Raw genomic sequence first — 16,355 nt, forward strand, 5'->3', positions numbered from 1 at the left:
TTAGTATAATAAATAAATGCTGTCAAACAGAATTCGCAGAATTAGATAAGGTTTGTATAAAGAAAGAACAAAACATTTCATTAAATTAATTAAAGTTAAAATGAATTATATTTATATTAAAATCAATTTAATGAAATTAAATTTTTTTTTAAAACTGCATTCTAAAATACAATATAATGTATTGTATATTTCGAATAAAGTTTTCCGAAAAAAATATACATTTTGAAATGTAACCTGTAAATGTGAAATTTTATCTATAGTTAATATCATCGCAATATCATTATTGACAGTTGATAAATTAACTGTCATGCAGAGGAAGACGCACATAGGTGGCGTGATATATTTGTTTCCTGACGAAAATTGGCGGCACGACATCTCGGTCTCGGTTCTCCACGTTCGCGGACGTCGCTGCGGTAGAAAAATTTTGACTTCGATTGCATTTCAACATGGCGGACCGCAACAAAGGACGCAGAAACAAGGAAGAAATTTCACAAGGTACCTCGGCAAAAATGTTATTATTTCGCGTACGGAGCGATCGAACGGCATCGCGCCGTCGCTGGCATTTTCGCGCGCCCAACTTTGAGTCAATCTCACGATTCACGATCTTTCCGCGCGACTTGATCGGGCCTGACGTGCGAAATTAACCTCACTATACGTAGCTAACCTACAAGCAGTGCTTGGGCACACACTGCGATGTCGCGTTATTTTATGGCGTTTAAGCGACGCGACGACTGATTCCAGCGATCGCAATGAGCCTCGACGGGTCAGAGTCCACGCTGTTGATCTACATTTTGTTTCCGATTGGGACTGTTCTCATCCGTAGAGAGACGTTCCCCTTAATATAAATTCTGGCGTCGTCGAGTGTCACATATATAAACCGTATACTTTCGTATACTTCCGTAAAAGTTAGTATTTTGCTCCGTGAGTTCATTGACTTTGCTGCATCCGACGAGGAATAGACCTTAGATGTGAAACTTTTGAGCTACGAGTGAGACACATTAGGTGTACAAGTTTGTTGGATTTTTCTTTGTCTACCTTTATGTAAACATTCTATATAATATGCATTAGGTCTTTTCTTTTTAGTTGAGCTGTATTGAGCTTATATAGTTTATTTTTTCTCTTTTTTTCTGGAATGTGGAAAGAAACAGAGGAACGATGTATAGGAAGTCAGCTAAAAAGAACAAGCTTAATATTGCCTGATCTTTTTAATTGTACTACCTATATATATTAATATGATTTGAATAATTCTTCAAATATGTTATAGAAAGAATGATACCTGATGAAGTATCAGTTATTTTATATATAATGATGTATCAAAAACTCAATTTCACAACTTACGATTAACTCTTAATCAAGATTCAACTTATTCATTATCTTTTTTCAATTCTAGAATTGGAAAGAGATGAGGAATAAGTTGAACTTTGGTTAAGCGTTAACCATGAGTTGTGAAACTGGAACCTAAATAAGAAATTACATGCGTTGGCTTAATATCATTTTTATCAGTTCAGATCAGTCTTTATAGTATATTAAACTATATAAATATTGAAAAAGTACAATTAAAAGAGAAACTATTATTATGATACATATGTTATTATATGTGTAAATATAATTTATATATATATATATTTTTTTCCTGTATTATAAAATTATTATATAATTATAAAATAATTTAGTAATTTATATATGATTGAAAATGATAACTATGCATATAAAATACTTGAATAAAACATTTGTGTGAATGTAATGAAGAAATTGATTGACAAACTTGAATTTTTTAATGAACATTATTGTGATAACAATTTTCAGAATTAAAGACTGCCAAATTAGAGAAGGAAAGATTGGTAGAGATGCGTGGTGGAGGAAATAGAGCACCTCAGGCCTTATACAGACCAGGGAGTGGCCCTTTACGTAAGTCGGACAGATCTAACAGCACTGCCGACGAATATGATAATGGTACTGAAAATGGTTCACAAGAAAAATCTAGATTGACCTCCGTCCAGTATCATCCGAGACAGTCACAACCTAATAGAGCAAATCAGACACAAAATAGTCCACCTCTATCACAAATCGATAATGTAGCTAAAAAATTAGACAATACCCATATTAACTATAGAAATAGCAACAATAGTGAATCAGTACAAAGTCTTGGTAACAATTCTGGCGGAGCAGCAGGTAGAAACGATCCAAAAAAGAAAAATAGGAAACCTGAACAATTGCTATATGTACCAAAAAAAGTGAAAGAAGCACAACGGGCTGAACAGGATGGAATTAACAGGTAAAGTAATTATGACTTTTCCCATTGATTTAAGAAGCTCATATAGGAAGAGTAATGTGACAATTATATTATTTTAGTAGTGTTTATTATATTATTTTGATATAAGCTATCGAATTTTATTAGATCTCCCAGCCATACTACATGGGAACGAGAGAGAGAAGAGAGTAACGATCGCGATTCACATTCAAATCGTAATCACAAAAGCGATCGCAATCGTGCGAGTAGTCGCACCATGCGAGACAATAAAAGTGAAGGCAGAGGTAGAAATGACATTAGTAAACGATATTCGGGTAATCGTCGACATCGTCATGCAAATGAGAATGAAGAACGTTATTGGCGAACCGAATCGCCGGTGTCTGCTAGAAATTGTGCTAATCAAAAGGATAATTCACGTGAAGTTAGACAGGTCTGTGTGATTTGAAATAATAAGATTTTACAATGATAATCAAGATTATAAGATTATAATATACAAATCTGTGTATAACTCACTGTGGAAAATATTTTTTTTTATGTATTATTAGGGCTCGGAACCTTTATCTTTGACCAACCAGAATGATTTTAATCGTACGCGAGACACTCGCAGTGTAGAGCCTGTTGGACGTTTGGATAAGTTTCAAGGAAAACCACCGTCAGGTCGACGCAATCCAAAAGATACCTTGTCGAAAAATATCAAATTAGATTCCTTGCCACCACGATTTCAAAAGAAATTTTTCCTTGATAATGGATATTCATTACCTAGCAACACTCCAGGTACGTCCGCAGAGGACTCCTGGAATGGTAGCAGCATTACATTTCAGGTAAAAATTTGTTTAATGCTGATTAATTTTTTTTATACTTTGCGAATATCGGTTTCTAGTATAATGATTTATAATTAAAGTAACATATGGATTATAATATCTATTTTAGCAGGGTTTATCCAATTATAATTATCCATCATCTATGCAGCATTCACAAACATTGCAAAATCTACCACCATCTGGGTCGTTACAATCCCTGCAATCTAATTGGACTAACACCGTCCCAACGAGAAGCAGAGGTAGAGGTAGACTTAGACCTGAGGAATGTGATGGTACAGCCGGTAGTATTTTGAGGCCTGTTACACCTGACCAATATTCGGCTCCAAGTTCCAGATCTCATACTCCTAGCCAAGAATACATAAACAATATACGGTACAATTATATATTATTTATATTGGATTTTTCGTTTAAACAATCATATGAACATTATCTGTTGAAACTTTCATCTGTTGAAACTTTTATCTATTGAATATTACAAAAGTCATGGATAACAGGTCTTGTGATCGCCGTGGTAGCAATAGCACTATGTATACAAGCATGGAAAGCTTAAGTCGCGATAGCGTGATGATGCCTCCGCCTTTATCTGCATCGCCTGCAACTTCGCAATCAAATTCGAACAGAGGTTACAGATCACCTGAGAATCATCGCAGAAGCGCAATATCACCAATAGACGATCGCACTAGTAACATGTAACTAAATATTTATAAAATTATTTCTCTACTTATACTTTTGTATCTCTCGATGACATAGCTTTTATTAATTAAGGCAAAGAACAATCACCAGTAATGCCTACGAATACAATTCGAATATAGACAAGCAGAATAATCAACAAAACACGAATCTTAGTTCCATGAAAAACGAGTCGTGTAACAAATCATCTTATACCACATCTGAGACATTTGTAAGTACATTGATTGATGAATTGATATGTAAAATAATGAATTGAATAATAAATATATATAATTATACTAGGATTGGAGTGAAGAAGTTGAATTAAATGAAAAGTTAGAACAGGAACATTTAAGTCGTAGTTCATCCGTATTAAGCATACGGGAAAGCACAAGTGTGCTGCGAAGTCAGGCTGTAGGCGAGAGTCATAGGCGACGTAAAAAAAAAAAACGTGATAAACATCGTGATGTCGATCGGTAAGCACGATTTAATTGTTTTTATTTATATTTATCTTTTAAAAAATGATCACAAATGTTGAAGAATTCTTTGTATAACGAGATTATATTCTAAATTATTATAGTGGCAGTAGCCGAGATAAAGGACGAGGTAACAGCCGCGAACGTCAAAAAAATCAACAGAACAGAGAGAATGATAACTATAACAATAATCAAAAGAATAATAACAGTAATAGTAGTAGTAGTAATAGGCGATACGATCACAGGAGACATAATATCATTCAACGTAGCCGAGAATCGAGTAAAGACAGAAATTATGGTAACAGCTATAGAAACTTTGACGAGCTTCACAGGCGCAGGTATTTATTAAAAAATTTGGATTATATACCCAATTTTTAGATATAAAACTTAAATTATATTGCAAATATCTTATTCCAGAACTGATAGATACTTAGATGAAGATTGGAGAACAGGTAGAAAGATATCGACTTGCGAGTCGGATGACGGAAGACAAACTCCTAAAGTCTCTTCTCACACTGCTCCACTTTCGAGTGTGAATTCAAACTCGACAGTACACAGATCGTCTCCGACGGGATATAGTAATGCCCCGGGTGTCTTGATCTTGCCTAATGAGACTAGTCAATCGTCTCCTAATCAGACAGCTACAACTTCTCAACAAGGAACCGGGCAACAACAACAGAGAACGCTGTTTGACCCTAATAATCCACATAAACCTATTGTTATTACTTCACCCGGAAGTAGAGCAGCTGTTCAAAGGTAACATTTCTTTTTTTTGTTCTTGCGATGTATTATCATAGGAATTAATAAACAGCGATTTTTTTCTTTAAGGGATAGTGACATGCAAGTCTCAAGCGTTCCAGTATTTCAATCTAATGTAGGTATCACATCACCACATTACTCTTTTCATGGTGCCCAATTGGACGGTATGCCACCACCATATATGAACGATCAAATCGGAAATGTAAGACCTCCGTGGTATGAACCGTTTTCTGCTAGGTACATATTTTTCTTACATATGCATTATATAATTCTTGACTTTTGTTGTAAATATATATATATATATATATATTTAAATACTATTAAATTTTTTTTAGTTTTCATTCAGCAAAGAATCACTGTCTTTTATTGGACATAGAACGTGCCGATTTGGAATTACAATGGATAATAAGTTCCGGTGGCTTTACCTCGCGTTTGGATAGAGTCTCGTACATACGGCACTTTCTTCAACAGAGCTTGAAGATCTTGCTTGAGACTGATATCAAATTCTGTCAAGCGGAGAACGTTGAGCAACACTTTTGGAAGATATTGTTTTATAATCTGATTGAGATGCTGCGAAAAGTGATGCCTAAAGAGAACTCGGAAGGACGAGAACGTTACAAGCAGATAATGTTAAATATCATTGATGAGGGTACTACTTATCTGGAAAGTTTACTGGCTACTCTCGAGACTACGTATCAGTTCAAATTAGACGCATTTCTTGCATCATCGAGTTTACCTAAGGGTCTTGGACTCTTGGGTCTGGCCTTAGTTAGTGCTCAAAAGATATTTTTATTCTTGGGAGACTTGGCGAGGTACAAGGAGCAAGCAAACGAAACGAGCAATTATGGAAAATCTAGGCAGTAAGTATTTATTCCACACACACACACACGCGCGCGCGCGCGTGCGCGCGCACACACACACACACATATATACATATAGCAGTAATAATTTTAAGAACTTAACATATTGGATTTAATTTTTTTCTCTATTTCTTTCTGTACAGGTGGTACTTGAAAGCACAGCAAATCAATCCTAAAAATGGCAGACCTTATAATCAACTTGCCTTACTAGCACATTATGCTGTATGTATTTAGAAATTACATTTATGATGAATGTAATTTAATGTATAAATATATTTTTAAATATTTTTTTGTGTTTTCAGAGACGAAAATTAGATGCCGTATATTATTACATGCGATCTCTTATGGCGTCCAATCCTTTCCATTCTGCCAGAGAAAGTTTGATCGGGCTCTTCGATGAAAATAGAAAAAAGGTAAGGGAACTTATAAAACGTATTGTTAAACCGTTTGTATTTATACTAACGTTAATAATATTTTGATTTTCTTTTGCCGCCAGTATCTACATTATGTAAGTAAATTTTGATACTTGGTGTGAACTCTCTAGATGTTCATTCACATCATTTATTTATTTGGTCAAGGCTTTTTTATCTGTTTATTATTTTATTGCTCGTTATATTGGATTTTCTATTTTACGCTTTTTTTAGAGCCTTGATTTTTCAATCCATCTGTGCACTTAGAACCTTTACATTCTAATAACTCTTGATAGCAAATGTGGCGAATTAATGCCTTTTGCAACTTAATTAATATCACGACATTAAATATTTTGCATATCTGCTCCATATTAGCTAAATACACTTCTGCATAGCTATTTTTTGTAGTAATCGTTCATGCGAATGTTAGCTTTAATAAAAGATTAAAAACACTTATACAGAAAGAAAATATATTTAAAATAATAATATAAAAAGGTGGGCGGCACCACATATTTCTGGAGACATTCACACAAGAACACAATATCTGTTAACGATGTGCCTGTAGCATTTTTGAGAATGCTTGTTTGTAAGAAAGCCAACGTTAAATTTCCAGAAATGCTTTGCTGTAAATCCAAGTTGGAGACTTTTCTTATCTTCACTAGAGTTCTGTACATTTCGTTAGCATGCACTTATCATAGATGCGGGAACTGTACAAATGAGGAATACAAACATTGTTCGATGGACACTCTTTGTATACCTAGCTGACTATATAAAAGGAGTCCCGCTACCACCGTCTCGTCTACACCAATAATAAAATTTTGAACGGAAATTAATAAAATTATTTAATTTATATTTATATATTTTATATATTATATATATAAATAATACGATAATTAAATTAAGAATTAAATCCTCACTGAAGAATCTGTAAATTAGGTAGATTTGGTTACGGGACACCGTGCATAACGTCATGCAGTGCTCGTATCTTTTACACTTGTACATACATGGCGAAGATGTGCATATAACGGCAAATGTAACATACACCGATAATTATAACCGCCAGTTTATATCATGCATTGCATCCGTTACACGATGCATTGTAAATGCATTAGGTATACATGGTAGAGGTATTCTCTCAGTAAACGAAATATTCTTAGTACGAGTCTATCGAACGTAAACGGAAGGAGGAAAGGGAATCGAAGGAGCGGGCGAGGATGAAGGAAAAGGAAGGTGCGAACATTATCGGCGGTGGACTGAGGAGAGAGACATGGATTCATCCAGGTGACGGTAGGCGGGTACGACGTACAACGAGCGCGACCAACGAAGCGAGATTGTCCCACGCAAGCGACTTGGAGGAGTTATCGCAATTAACGAGTGTCGAGGTATCCATTTCTGCTGCGACATCGTATTTGTCTAACAGTTTCGAAAGCTATAATTCTATAGTATATATCTTTTGTACTTTAAGTGCAACGCATCTATTAAGCAAATGCAGAATTATCTGAGAACTTTTGTTGTATGAAAAAAATTTGTTTATATAAAATTGATAAATAATGATAATTATATGATTAATATTTGTCTTGAATATTAGCCTGTTAAAAACTTATTGATATACATACTGTTGATATATGCTTTTGATAAAATTATTTTTAATAAGTATGATTAATATATAATGAGTATATAATTATATAGAATAAGTATATAATTATTTTATTATACATCTCGTTTTAGAGTTGTATTTTTTTTGGTTAGGTGAACAAGCGGTTTGTCACTTCATACCTTCATGTTCACGGAAAGCTCATCACCAAAATTGGGTGAGTGTTTTATTATTGATATTTTTGCACGTTTTCTGATGAGAGAAAAGAGCGTAAACCGTTGGTTGGCGATTGTATTCCTTCAATCATTTAAAGATTTGCTTATCGCTATCGAGCAAGTAGCTTATTGCAGTAGATCGGCCAACTGCTCAATATTTGCATCTCATGCGGTTCATAGATACATTCAGCTTGTATCTCAATCGTTACATATCTCAACGGCGCGTTCATTACAATTCTGTCAAGCAGAACAAATTGTTTCGTATTCCATTCGTGTCGATAAGATTGATAAAACTAATGTATACCTTTTGATTTTGTCCAGTTTCGCATCACTGAAATAACATACATATATCTCTTAGTTAACATTCTCTCGTATGTAGAGTCATTCATGCATTATAATATTTTACTATTCTGGGTTTTTTAAATTTACAATTTGCAAAAGTTACATATCAAATCTGTACAAAGCAGATGAATAAGAAACTTCACTCGAGTGCTCGAGTGTGTCATTTTATCTTTGTTTTACATCTAATGAACGATAAAAATAAAATGACGCACTGGGACACTCGGATAAAGTTTTCGAATGCAATCAATATCATTCAAAATAAAGTAAAAATGTTTAAAAAATATATAAAATTAAATTAATAATTATTAAATAAAAAAATGTGTTTAGTGTTCTAAGGTATTTGCCAAGATATATGTCTCAGCAAATCCATTTATATGTATACACTTTTTAAATTTTATTTATAATTTCAGATAACTAACAAAACTTATCTTTACTAATATAATTATCTATCAATTATCTTTATTAATTTAATTATCTAATAAAATTCTAATCATTAGATAAAAATCTGATAAAGAAGTGAACGTGCTTTGATTTGATGCATAAATCTTATAGCACTAGTAAGTTCAGAATTGGTTATTAGCATTCTGACTTTGAGTTAGAGAGAGAGTAGCATATTCTCAGTAAAGTAAGGCAACTACATGAATAAATAAATTCCTACAATAAATAATCAGAACAACCCCGATATCACGATTGAACCAGAAATGGTGGATCGCTTAAAAGTTCTAGACTGCACCTCGGCAAGTTTATAAATTATCGTCGATCTCGCACGAACGGGATATTATTCGCGCCGTTAGAGCGTCATGGAATTTAATCTAAACCGACTAATCCAGAAATATTGTGCTATGGATCGCGTCCGGTCGGCCGGTGCAGCTCGATTAGCAGGAGAAAAATAAATTGGGAAGGAATATTATGCACATTAATAATGGCATTAATAGAGTCTCGCGAATTTACGAATGAAAAACGAGTTCTCGTTGTTTTCTTAAGCGATGCCTAGAAGCAAATATCCGGAGATATGTGTCTGAATATATTTCTTGAAGAGATTCCCAGAAATATTCCTAATCTTTTACTAAATACAACGTATTTCATTGTGAATTCTTTATCGATTTTTTGCTCCATATTTCGAGATCGTATATTTTTTAATTTTAATTTGTAAAAGAAATTTTCTTATCCCATTCAATTTTGGTATGCTAATAACGCAATGTCAGATTCTGTTCTTTGTCTCGAAAATCAAAATTAAAATTAAAATGAATCGTTATAAAATTAATCGCAACTTGCTCTTAGCTCCGTTTCCGCGGGAGCTTGAAATTCAATGGAGTGCGCCTCTAGTTAAGGAATGTTGCACGTTAGTATAAAAATAAATATAAATGAATGCATGCATTATTATCCGTTCATTCGGGATCGTTGCCGAATGCTGGTACTCTGCCCTCGGTATACCCACGCGTATCGTTTTCATGACCCCCACGGAACCCCGTCGAGAGCGCGGACCAACCGCGGGCATGTACGTACCCGGCTTTACGGTACGTAGCTTCATGTTTTCTTGCGCGTCGGTAAAAATGTTAATTGACAATTGCGTGGCGCCACCACCGACCGCAACGTCGGCAGCGGCAACGGCGATGAACTGCGGGAGGAGAGGGGGGGGAGGGGAGGGAGTTATGTTGTCCCCGGTCGCGCGTTGTGACCTTGCGAGTACACTTTGCGCGATACCACCTCGCGACCACCATGTCGCTTACCACGTTCTCTCGACGATAACTCATCAGCGATGAAATCGCCCCGCGAATTTCCGACTCTCGTAAATTATCAACTTATCCGAGCAATGGGCAGAGCAACGCGATCATTTCCGCGATTGGGACCGGCAAAAGAAGCGAAGAGGGTGCAGGAGGGATGGAAGAAAAAGGAGCAGAAGGTATGGGATGTTAACTCCGGTACTCTATATGCGCCACTTGGGAGCTACGTAGAATGCACTCTAACGCGGTCTATAATTGGAATCGGTACCGAACCGGTGCCATTGGTTAGGGACTTGTTAACGACACGGTACGTGCGTGGCATAGGCATATGTACAGATCGCGAATGGGTGGATGGTAAGCGGATGGCCGGGGAAGGAGAGGACGATGGGAGAGACCGTGCAGAGTTAGACGCGCGTAGTATGGTTGGCTTACGGTGTTGCTGGCTGCTGGTTGCTGCTCCTGCTCCTGCTGCCGTAATGGATTTGGCTCATTACTGGCTGTAGGAGCACCGTAGTACGTCCGACCCTACCGAGTTATGCCCAAGGTTGCCCTCGTACAACACGACCCATCGCGGACCATTTCCTCTCCATCATGCTATCGCGCTTTCCGCTTGCCACTGAATCTTTCCCTCTTTTTTGAGTGAATTTTTTCGCTGAGAACAGAATCCGAAATTTTTGTAATTTTTTTCTATTAGATCGTAGATGAAAATTACATTTTGATATGGACAATTCTTAGCAATTAAGATAATTTTGTTATTGGCCTTGATAGATTTTATCCATTTAAGTAGTAATTTTTAAATCTTATTTCTTATGAAAATTCCGATTGCAAATTTATTTAATTCCTCCGGAACCGAAATCTACATATAACACAGTTACTGACGCTGACTGAGTTTGTAAGATTAATTTATGTTGATTAAAAGGCATTAATTAATTTTGAGGAAGTAAAATACCAATTATAAGAAAGAATGAATAGAAATGTTTTAACACGAATAATCCAAATTTCCAGAACAAAGAAAATTAAATTATTTGACATTTTTGAAAGAGAAATTTTTATTGAATGGATCAAATGAAGAATTAAAGGATGAGAAATTTATATATAATAAAAAAAAAGAGGCAACTACAATATTTCTGTTCGAATTTAATATTGATGAGTTATTGATTTTGAGATCATGAATAAACATTATATACTACACGAGAAGAATTATTTTGTTGAAGTACCTATCTAAAAATTTAGCTAGATATAGATCTAAAAATAATTACATAGGAATGAACAATGCTGCAAAGAGTTTTGACATTCTAACAATTACAGTTTGAGCGTCGTATATAATTATTTTGATAGGTTCAACAAAATTATTTTTATATCTGTATCTTTAGCTAAATTTTTAGATATTTCAGCAATATTATCTTTTCCATGTTATAAATGACAATAAAAATGCTTTTTAACAACCACGCAAAAGAAAATTAGAGCAATCTAATTTTTGTGTGATTGTTGAAAATTGTTTTCTCTCTGCTATTTTAATAACTTTTTTTAAATTGAACTTTTTTCCCTTATATAACAAAAAAATACTTTTTTTTAAATATGTCGAAAGAATGTTGAAAATGATAAATCAGCGAATATATTATTGAAAATGAGATTAATGTGGATAGCACATTACTACTTCCTACTAATATTTCGACTTTACACGCTAAAGCTTTAATCTTTTCTTTCTGATTATATTATGTCTGTACATCATAAGTAACAAGAGATATAACCATGATTACAGCGAAAGAGTTAAACATTTGTCTAAAGCGCAAGTGCGCGCTTTACCAACATATACTTGTCTTTGATAGTCGATAATCTTAAGCGAACAAATCGCTTATCGTCGATTAATATAGTAGTCCGACGGATTAAATCGCTTTTAACATCGTCGTATGATCCAACTTCGTATTTTTACTCGACGAGAATCGCGAGCACTGCGCCACGAGGCGGTAATTAAACCTATAAATTGGCAGCATGAAGGAAGACGGCAGGAATCGTTTCGTAACACTCGTAAGGCAAGAGAAGTGGTCGCCGGTCGGTCGGCGCTTCCACTGGTGGGTAGTGGTAGATGGGCAAGGTAGGTTTTCTCGTGGTCCACGGTGGTGCTTCTCGCGAGAGAGGAGAGGGAAATGGTGAGAAAGGGGAGCGGGGGGGGGGAGGGATGGGGAAGATCAGCGTGAGACGCGCATACACATTCAGAAACTTAAGTAGTGCGAGTAAGTAAAGCTACGCTATAAGGCTCCACGAGCCCCGGCTGGTAACACACATGGGTTTCCGATGGTCGTTTACCCGCGGCCCTGCGAGTGACGACCCCGCCCGCTTCAAGGGCACCCTCCTCGTCGGATACCGCAGCTTCGCGGACCAGAACCCGACTACCCGGCCCGGCTATCTTCCTCGGTACGTGGCGTACACTGCGGACCGCACGTACGCATCGCGATCATCTGGATTCTCCCGTTTGTTCCGATCGTCCTCGATGATCACTTTTACTCGAATCTCCGGAGAAATTTCATCAGATTTTCGACTTACACTGAGAAAAGAGGCTTATGATAGCTACCAAATGTTGAGTGAAATAATTTCAATTTAAATATTCGATTAATGTAACCAAACATTTTTTAAATGTTAGTAAATATTATTGAACGTAATGATATAATTTAATTGTTTTTTTTTTTATCATAATTACTAAATATTTAGAAAAGTAAAATTATTTTTGTTATATTAATTAAACATTTGATTGAATTTATTTCACTTAACATCTGACAGTTATTACCAGACTGCTTTTTCGATGTACGATAAATTACACGATGACGGTTTTATCATTGTCGCATAATTTAGCTACTCGGCCAATACATGTTCTCGTGTTTATACATAAATCGTTTTCTCGCATTACATAAATGCAAATCTATTCGACGAGAATTAATTTTGCCTTATAACTTCAACAGTAACTTCAGGATATCTTCATAGATTCGATTTTACATTGTTAGATATCAAAAGAGCAATTTCTTGAGTTAAAAATAACATTTAATTTGATACTTTCATGTATCAAAATATAAATCAATCCATTTATGTGGTTAGTTTTGAAGTAAATAACGTCTATATTAACATATGTGCTTATATACACGAAGAATGATTTTGCTGAAGTATCTATAAAAATTTAGCAAGATTTAAATCTGATAATATTGTTTGAATCAAAATAATTCAACTATCAAAATAATTATATAGGATGCCTAAACATTGATGATAATTCTGCAAAAAGTTTTAGTATTTTAGCAGCTTAAGTGTTCTATATAATTATTGATTTATTTGATATTTCAAACAAAATTATTTTTAGGTTTGCATTTACAAGCTAAATTTATAAATATTTTAACAAAACCGTTCCGTGTAGTAAATAATAAATTAAATTTGAATCATATTCAAAATAATTTTTTGAATTTTTTAACATTGCTTTAGTTAAATTAATGCTATGTTGAGCGACAATAGAAATAATTAAAAATAACTCGAATGTAATGCAACATTTTGAATTAAAAATAGTTATTATTAAACACTTTCCGCCATTATCACGTAAATTTTGTGAGTTTTAATAATTACTAGTATTAGAATTGATTAAAAATATGAATATATTTATATTTGTATATATAAAATATGAATATAATTTTATATTCATAAGATTATATTATATTTAAATATGAATATATTTATAAATTAAAATATTAATTTAATAACGATAAAATTTATTGATATATTTAGATATTATTTATATCAATATTTTAAGTTTTTTGAATCATGCCAATTGCCATGCCTACTTTTTTGCTTTTAATGTACAAATGTTATAAAAGAGGAGGATTAACTTTCGTACGATTGTGCAACTGTCGTATAAAATGAAAATTTTAATTATTACTCTTTGTTTATTATTGTTTAATATTATATTATTCTTGAGTCATCTCATTTCTCGCATCGCGCATCGTGTGTTTAATATATTTGCGCATCTTCTAAATTTTTCGTTTGCTTATTTTACTATACATTTTGCACGAAGATAGAGAATCCGTGATAATCGATGATTAAACGATGTTCACTCTCGGAGCGTTAAAGCGTCGGGGAACACGCGTTTTAATGTCGTTCATGGCGCATTCGGTTTACGAAGCGATAGCGGGTGTAGTATCAGGTTCTATCATCGACACTCTCGAGCTAATGGCTCATTATGCCGTCGCTTATGTGTCTTTGCATTGCTGGCAAGGACGATCAGATTATACGATACATTTCGTCGGGCTTCTTCGTAGCCATTTAACTTCGAGCTATCGAGTCTACCGGTTTAAGGTGCGAAACGACTGAAAACTTTAAGAGACTTGCGATATAATTAAAGATTGAGATAAAAGAAGTTTGCGTCAATATCTACAAATTCAATTAAAAATCAGTTTTCCAAACAGATTTTCTAGCTGAATCGTTTTTTGCGATGTGAAAAAAAATTTGAATAGAGAAACAATAAGAGAAGCTTTTTAACCAGTAACGTTTTAAATTATATCTTCAAGTAATTTAAAAGCTTCACACGTCATATAATTATTATTTATAGATTATTATAATTGAAAACGATGCGATATTATGTTTCTAATTTAAAACGATATCTAAGATATGTAATTTAAACGTTCTCTTTTTGCTATTCTTAAGAAACGTACATGCCTAAGTTTAATTGGTTCTTCCTCTTGATTTTTCGATCATACGGGGGGACTGTAGAGTGAATACATTGGGAGTAAGCGTAATAAATCTTATCTGCTTATTACGAAGTAGGTATAATATAACAGCAAGGAAAAATCTGTGCGCGATATGAAAAACGTCCTTGACACTTATATCGTCTCGCTCGATTGCAGCCTACAATTTATGTCGTCGTGTATTTCCTCTCGACAGTGCTTAATCAGAGCGGTCCGCGCGTCATTCGTGTCATTTGCGATAGGTATCATTACTTATAATTGATTCTCGAAGTAAAATGCATGACGTCGATATCCCGTTTGTGAAGCTACGTTACGTTCACGTGACTTCAGATGATATTATTGCTATCCAATAAATAACGATAATTATGCTAATGAGAATGATTACAGCAGTGACGTATTGGTCGTAATCATTTTTGATACGCGTTCCGCGATTATGCACCGTCTTCGGCGATTGAGTCATTTAGATTTTGCAATCTAGATAAAATCCAATAGGCCGGGATTACATTTCTATTACGAGCGGATCGCAGGATCCGAATGCGACGCGGTATCTCTGACCAATGTCGCGCCGGATCGATTAATTATATGTAATCGCGCGACCGCGATGAAAAAGCGAAGGAATTTTGTTACCCCGAAGGTATCTATTTATCTGCGCTGCGTATTTTGCGGGACGATTTATTATCTATCCGACGTTTATTTATAGCTGCGGCTAAATTAATCTTCGCGGTTGGTACAACCTGTACCACTCGCGAATACCTCGTGTGCACAAAGTTACGCACTATTTCGTTCAGACTTGCTTTTTCTTACAAACTACTGCTGAAATTACCTTTACCCTGAACGTCTGCGCTAATTTCTTCAGGGAAAACGATATTTGTGTATATATTTACGATATTTAATAGATTTATTTGAAAAAAATATGCAGATATATTTTTAATCGTCTTGTAAAATGTATTTTATATCAATAATTAATCCTTCATGGGAACACATATTTTTACTTGCTCCGTAGGCACTCCTGAGTTTTTTTGTCCAGTCGAAATTTTTTTACTGTGTTAGGCTTTAAAAAAAATCTAGAAAAATTCAAGATTATTTTTCAACATCTCTGTTACATTGCCCAATAATTTGTTTAACTCAAATGTTAAAATCTCTACTTAACAAAAAATTAAAATTTATGCCAAGAAACTTGAGAATGAAATTTCGCCTATGTAAAAAAAAAGGACTCAGTGTGCCCACGAAGGGTTAATATAACAAAAAATTATTTATACTAAATCAAATTACATACTTGTATATAATTCGTAAATCTAATGCAAAATAACTGTCTCTGAAGAGATTAGTCACGTGGCGTGATTATCTCTCGATCGAAGCGACGAAATTGGCTTCGCCATCGCGAAAGGAGTGAGTTCGATGCGGGAGATAGCGCGATTGAGATTGAGCGGGAGTGGGAATGAAAGGCGATGAAGAAGAAGAAGAAGATGAATAAGAAGATGAAGAAGAAGAAGAAGAAGAAGAAGAAGAAGAAGAG

At 34.7% G+C, this 16,355-nt stretch overlaps 1 protein-coding gene across 1 annotated transcript in view; it reads left to right on the forward strand.

The window, feature by feature from the left end:
- The first annotated feature begins 446 nt into the window (after positions 1-446).
- The window catches only part of LOC108752049 (telomerase-binding protein EST1A), a 106,839-nt gene continuing 90,930 nt past the window's right edge, over positions 447-16,355 (forward strand). Inside the window, exons 1-17 of the mRNA XM_018492645.1 lie at positions 447-495; positions 1,807-2,275; positions 2,399-2,681; positions 2,797-3,072; positions 3,182-3,444; positions 3,567-3,761; positions 3,838-3,973; positions 4,045-4,217; positions 4,322-4,555; positions 4,635-4,973; positions 5,046-5,213; positions 5,312-5,836; positions 5,980-6,058; positions 6,139-6,249; positions 6,333-6,344; positions 7,404-7,628; positions 7,996-8,057. Coding sequence (XP_018348147.1) covers positions 447-495; positions 1,807-2,275; positions 2,399-2,681; positions 2,797-3,072; positions 3,182-3,444; positions 3,567-3,761; positions 3,838-3,973; positions 4,045-4,217; positions 4,322-4,555; positions 4,635-4,973; positions 5,046-5,213; positions 5,312-5,836; positions 5,980-6,058; positions 6,139-6,249; positions 6,333-6,344; positions 7,404-7,628; positions 7,996-8,057 — 3,599 coding nt within the window. The remainder of the gene's footprint in view (positions 496-1,806; positions 2,276-2,398; positions 2,682-2,796; positions 3,073-3,181; positions 3,445-3,566; positions 3,762-3,837; positions 3,974-4,044; positions 4,218-4,321; positions 4,556-4,634; positions 4,974-5,045; positions 5,214-5,311; positions 5,837-5,979; positions 6,059-6,138; positions 6,250-6,332; positions 6,345-7,403; positions 7,629-7,995; positions 8,058-16,355) is intronic.

Source organism: Trachymyrmex septentrionalis, unplaced genomic scaffold (assembly GCF_001594115.1).
Source record: "Trachymyrmex septentrionalis isolate Tsep2-gDNA-1 unplaced genomic scaffold, Tsep1.0 scaffold53, whole genome shotgun sequence".
Taxonomy (NCBI): Eukaryota; Metazoa; Arthropoda; class Insecta; order Hymenoptera; family Formicidae; genus Trachymyrmex; species Trachymyrmex septentrionalis.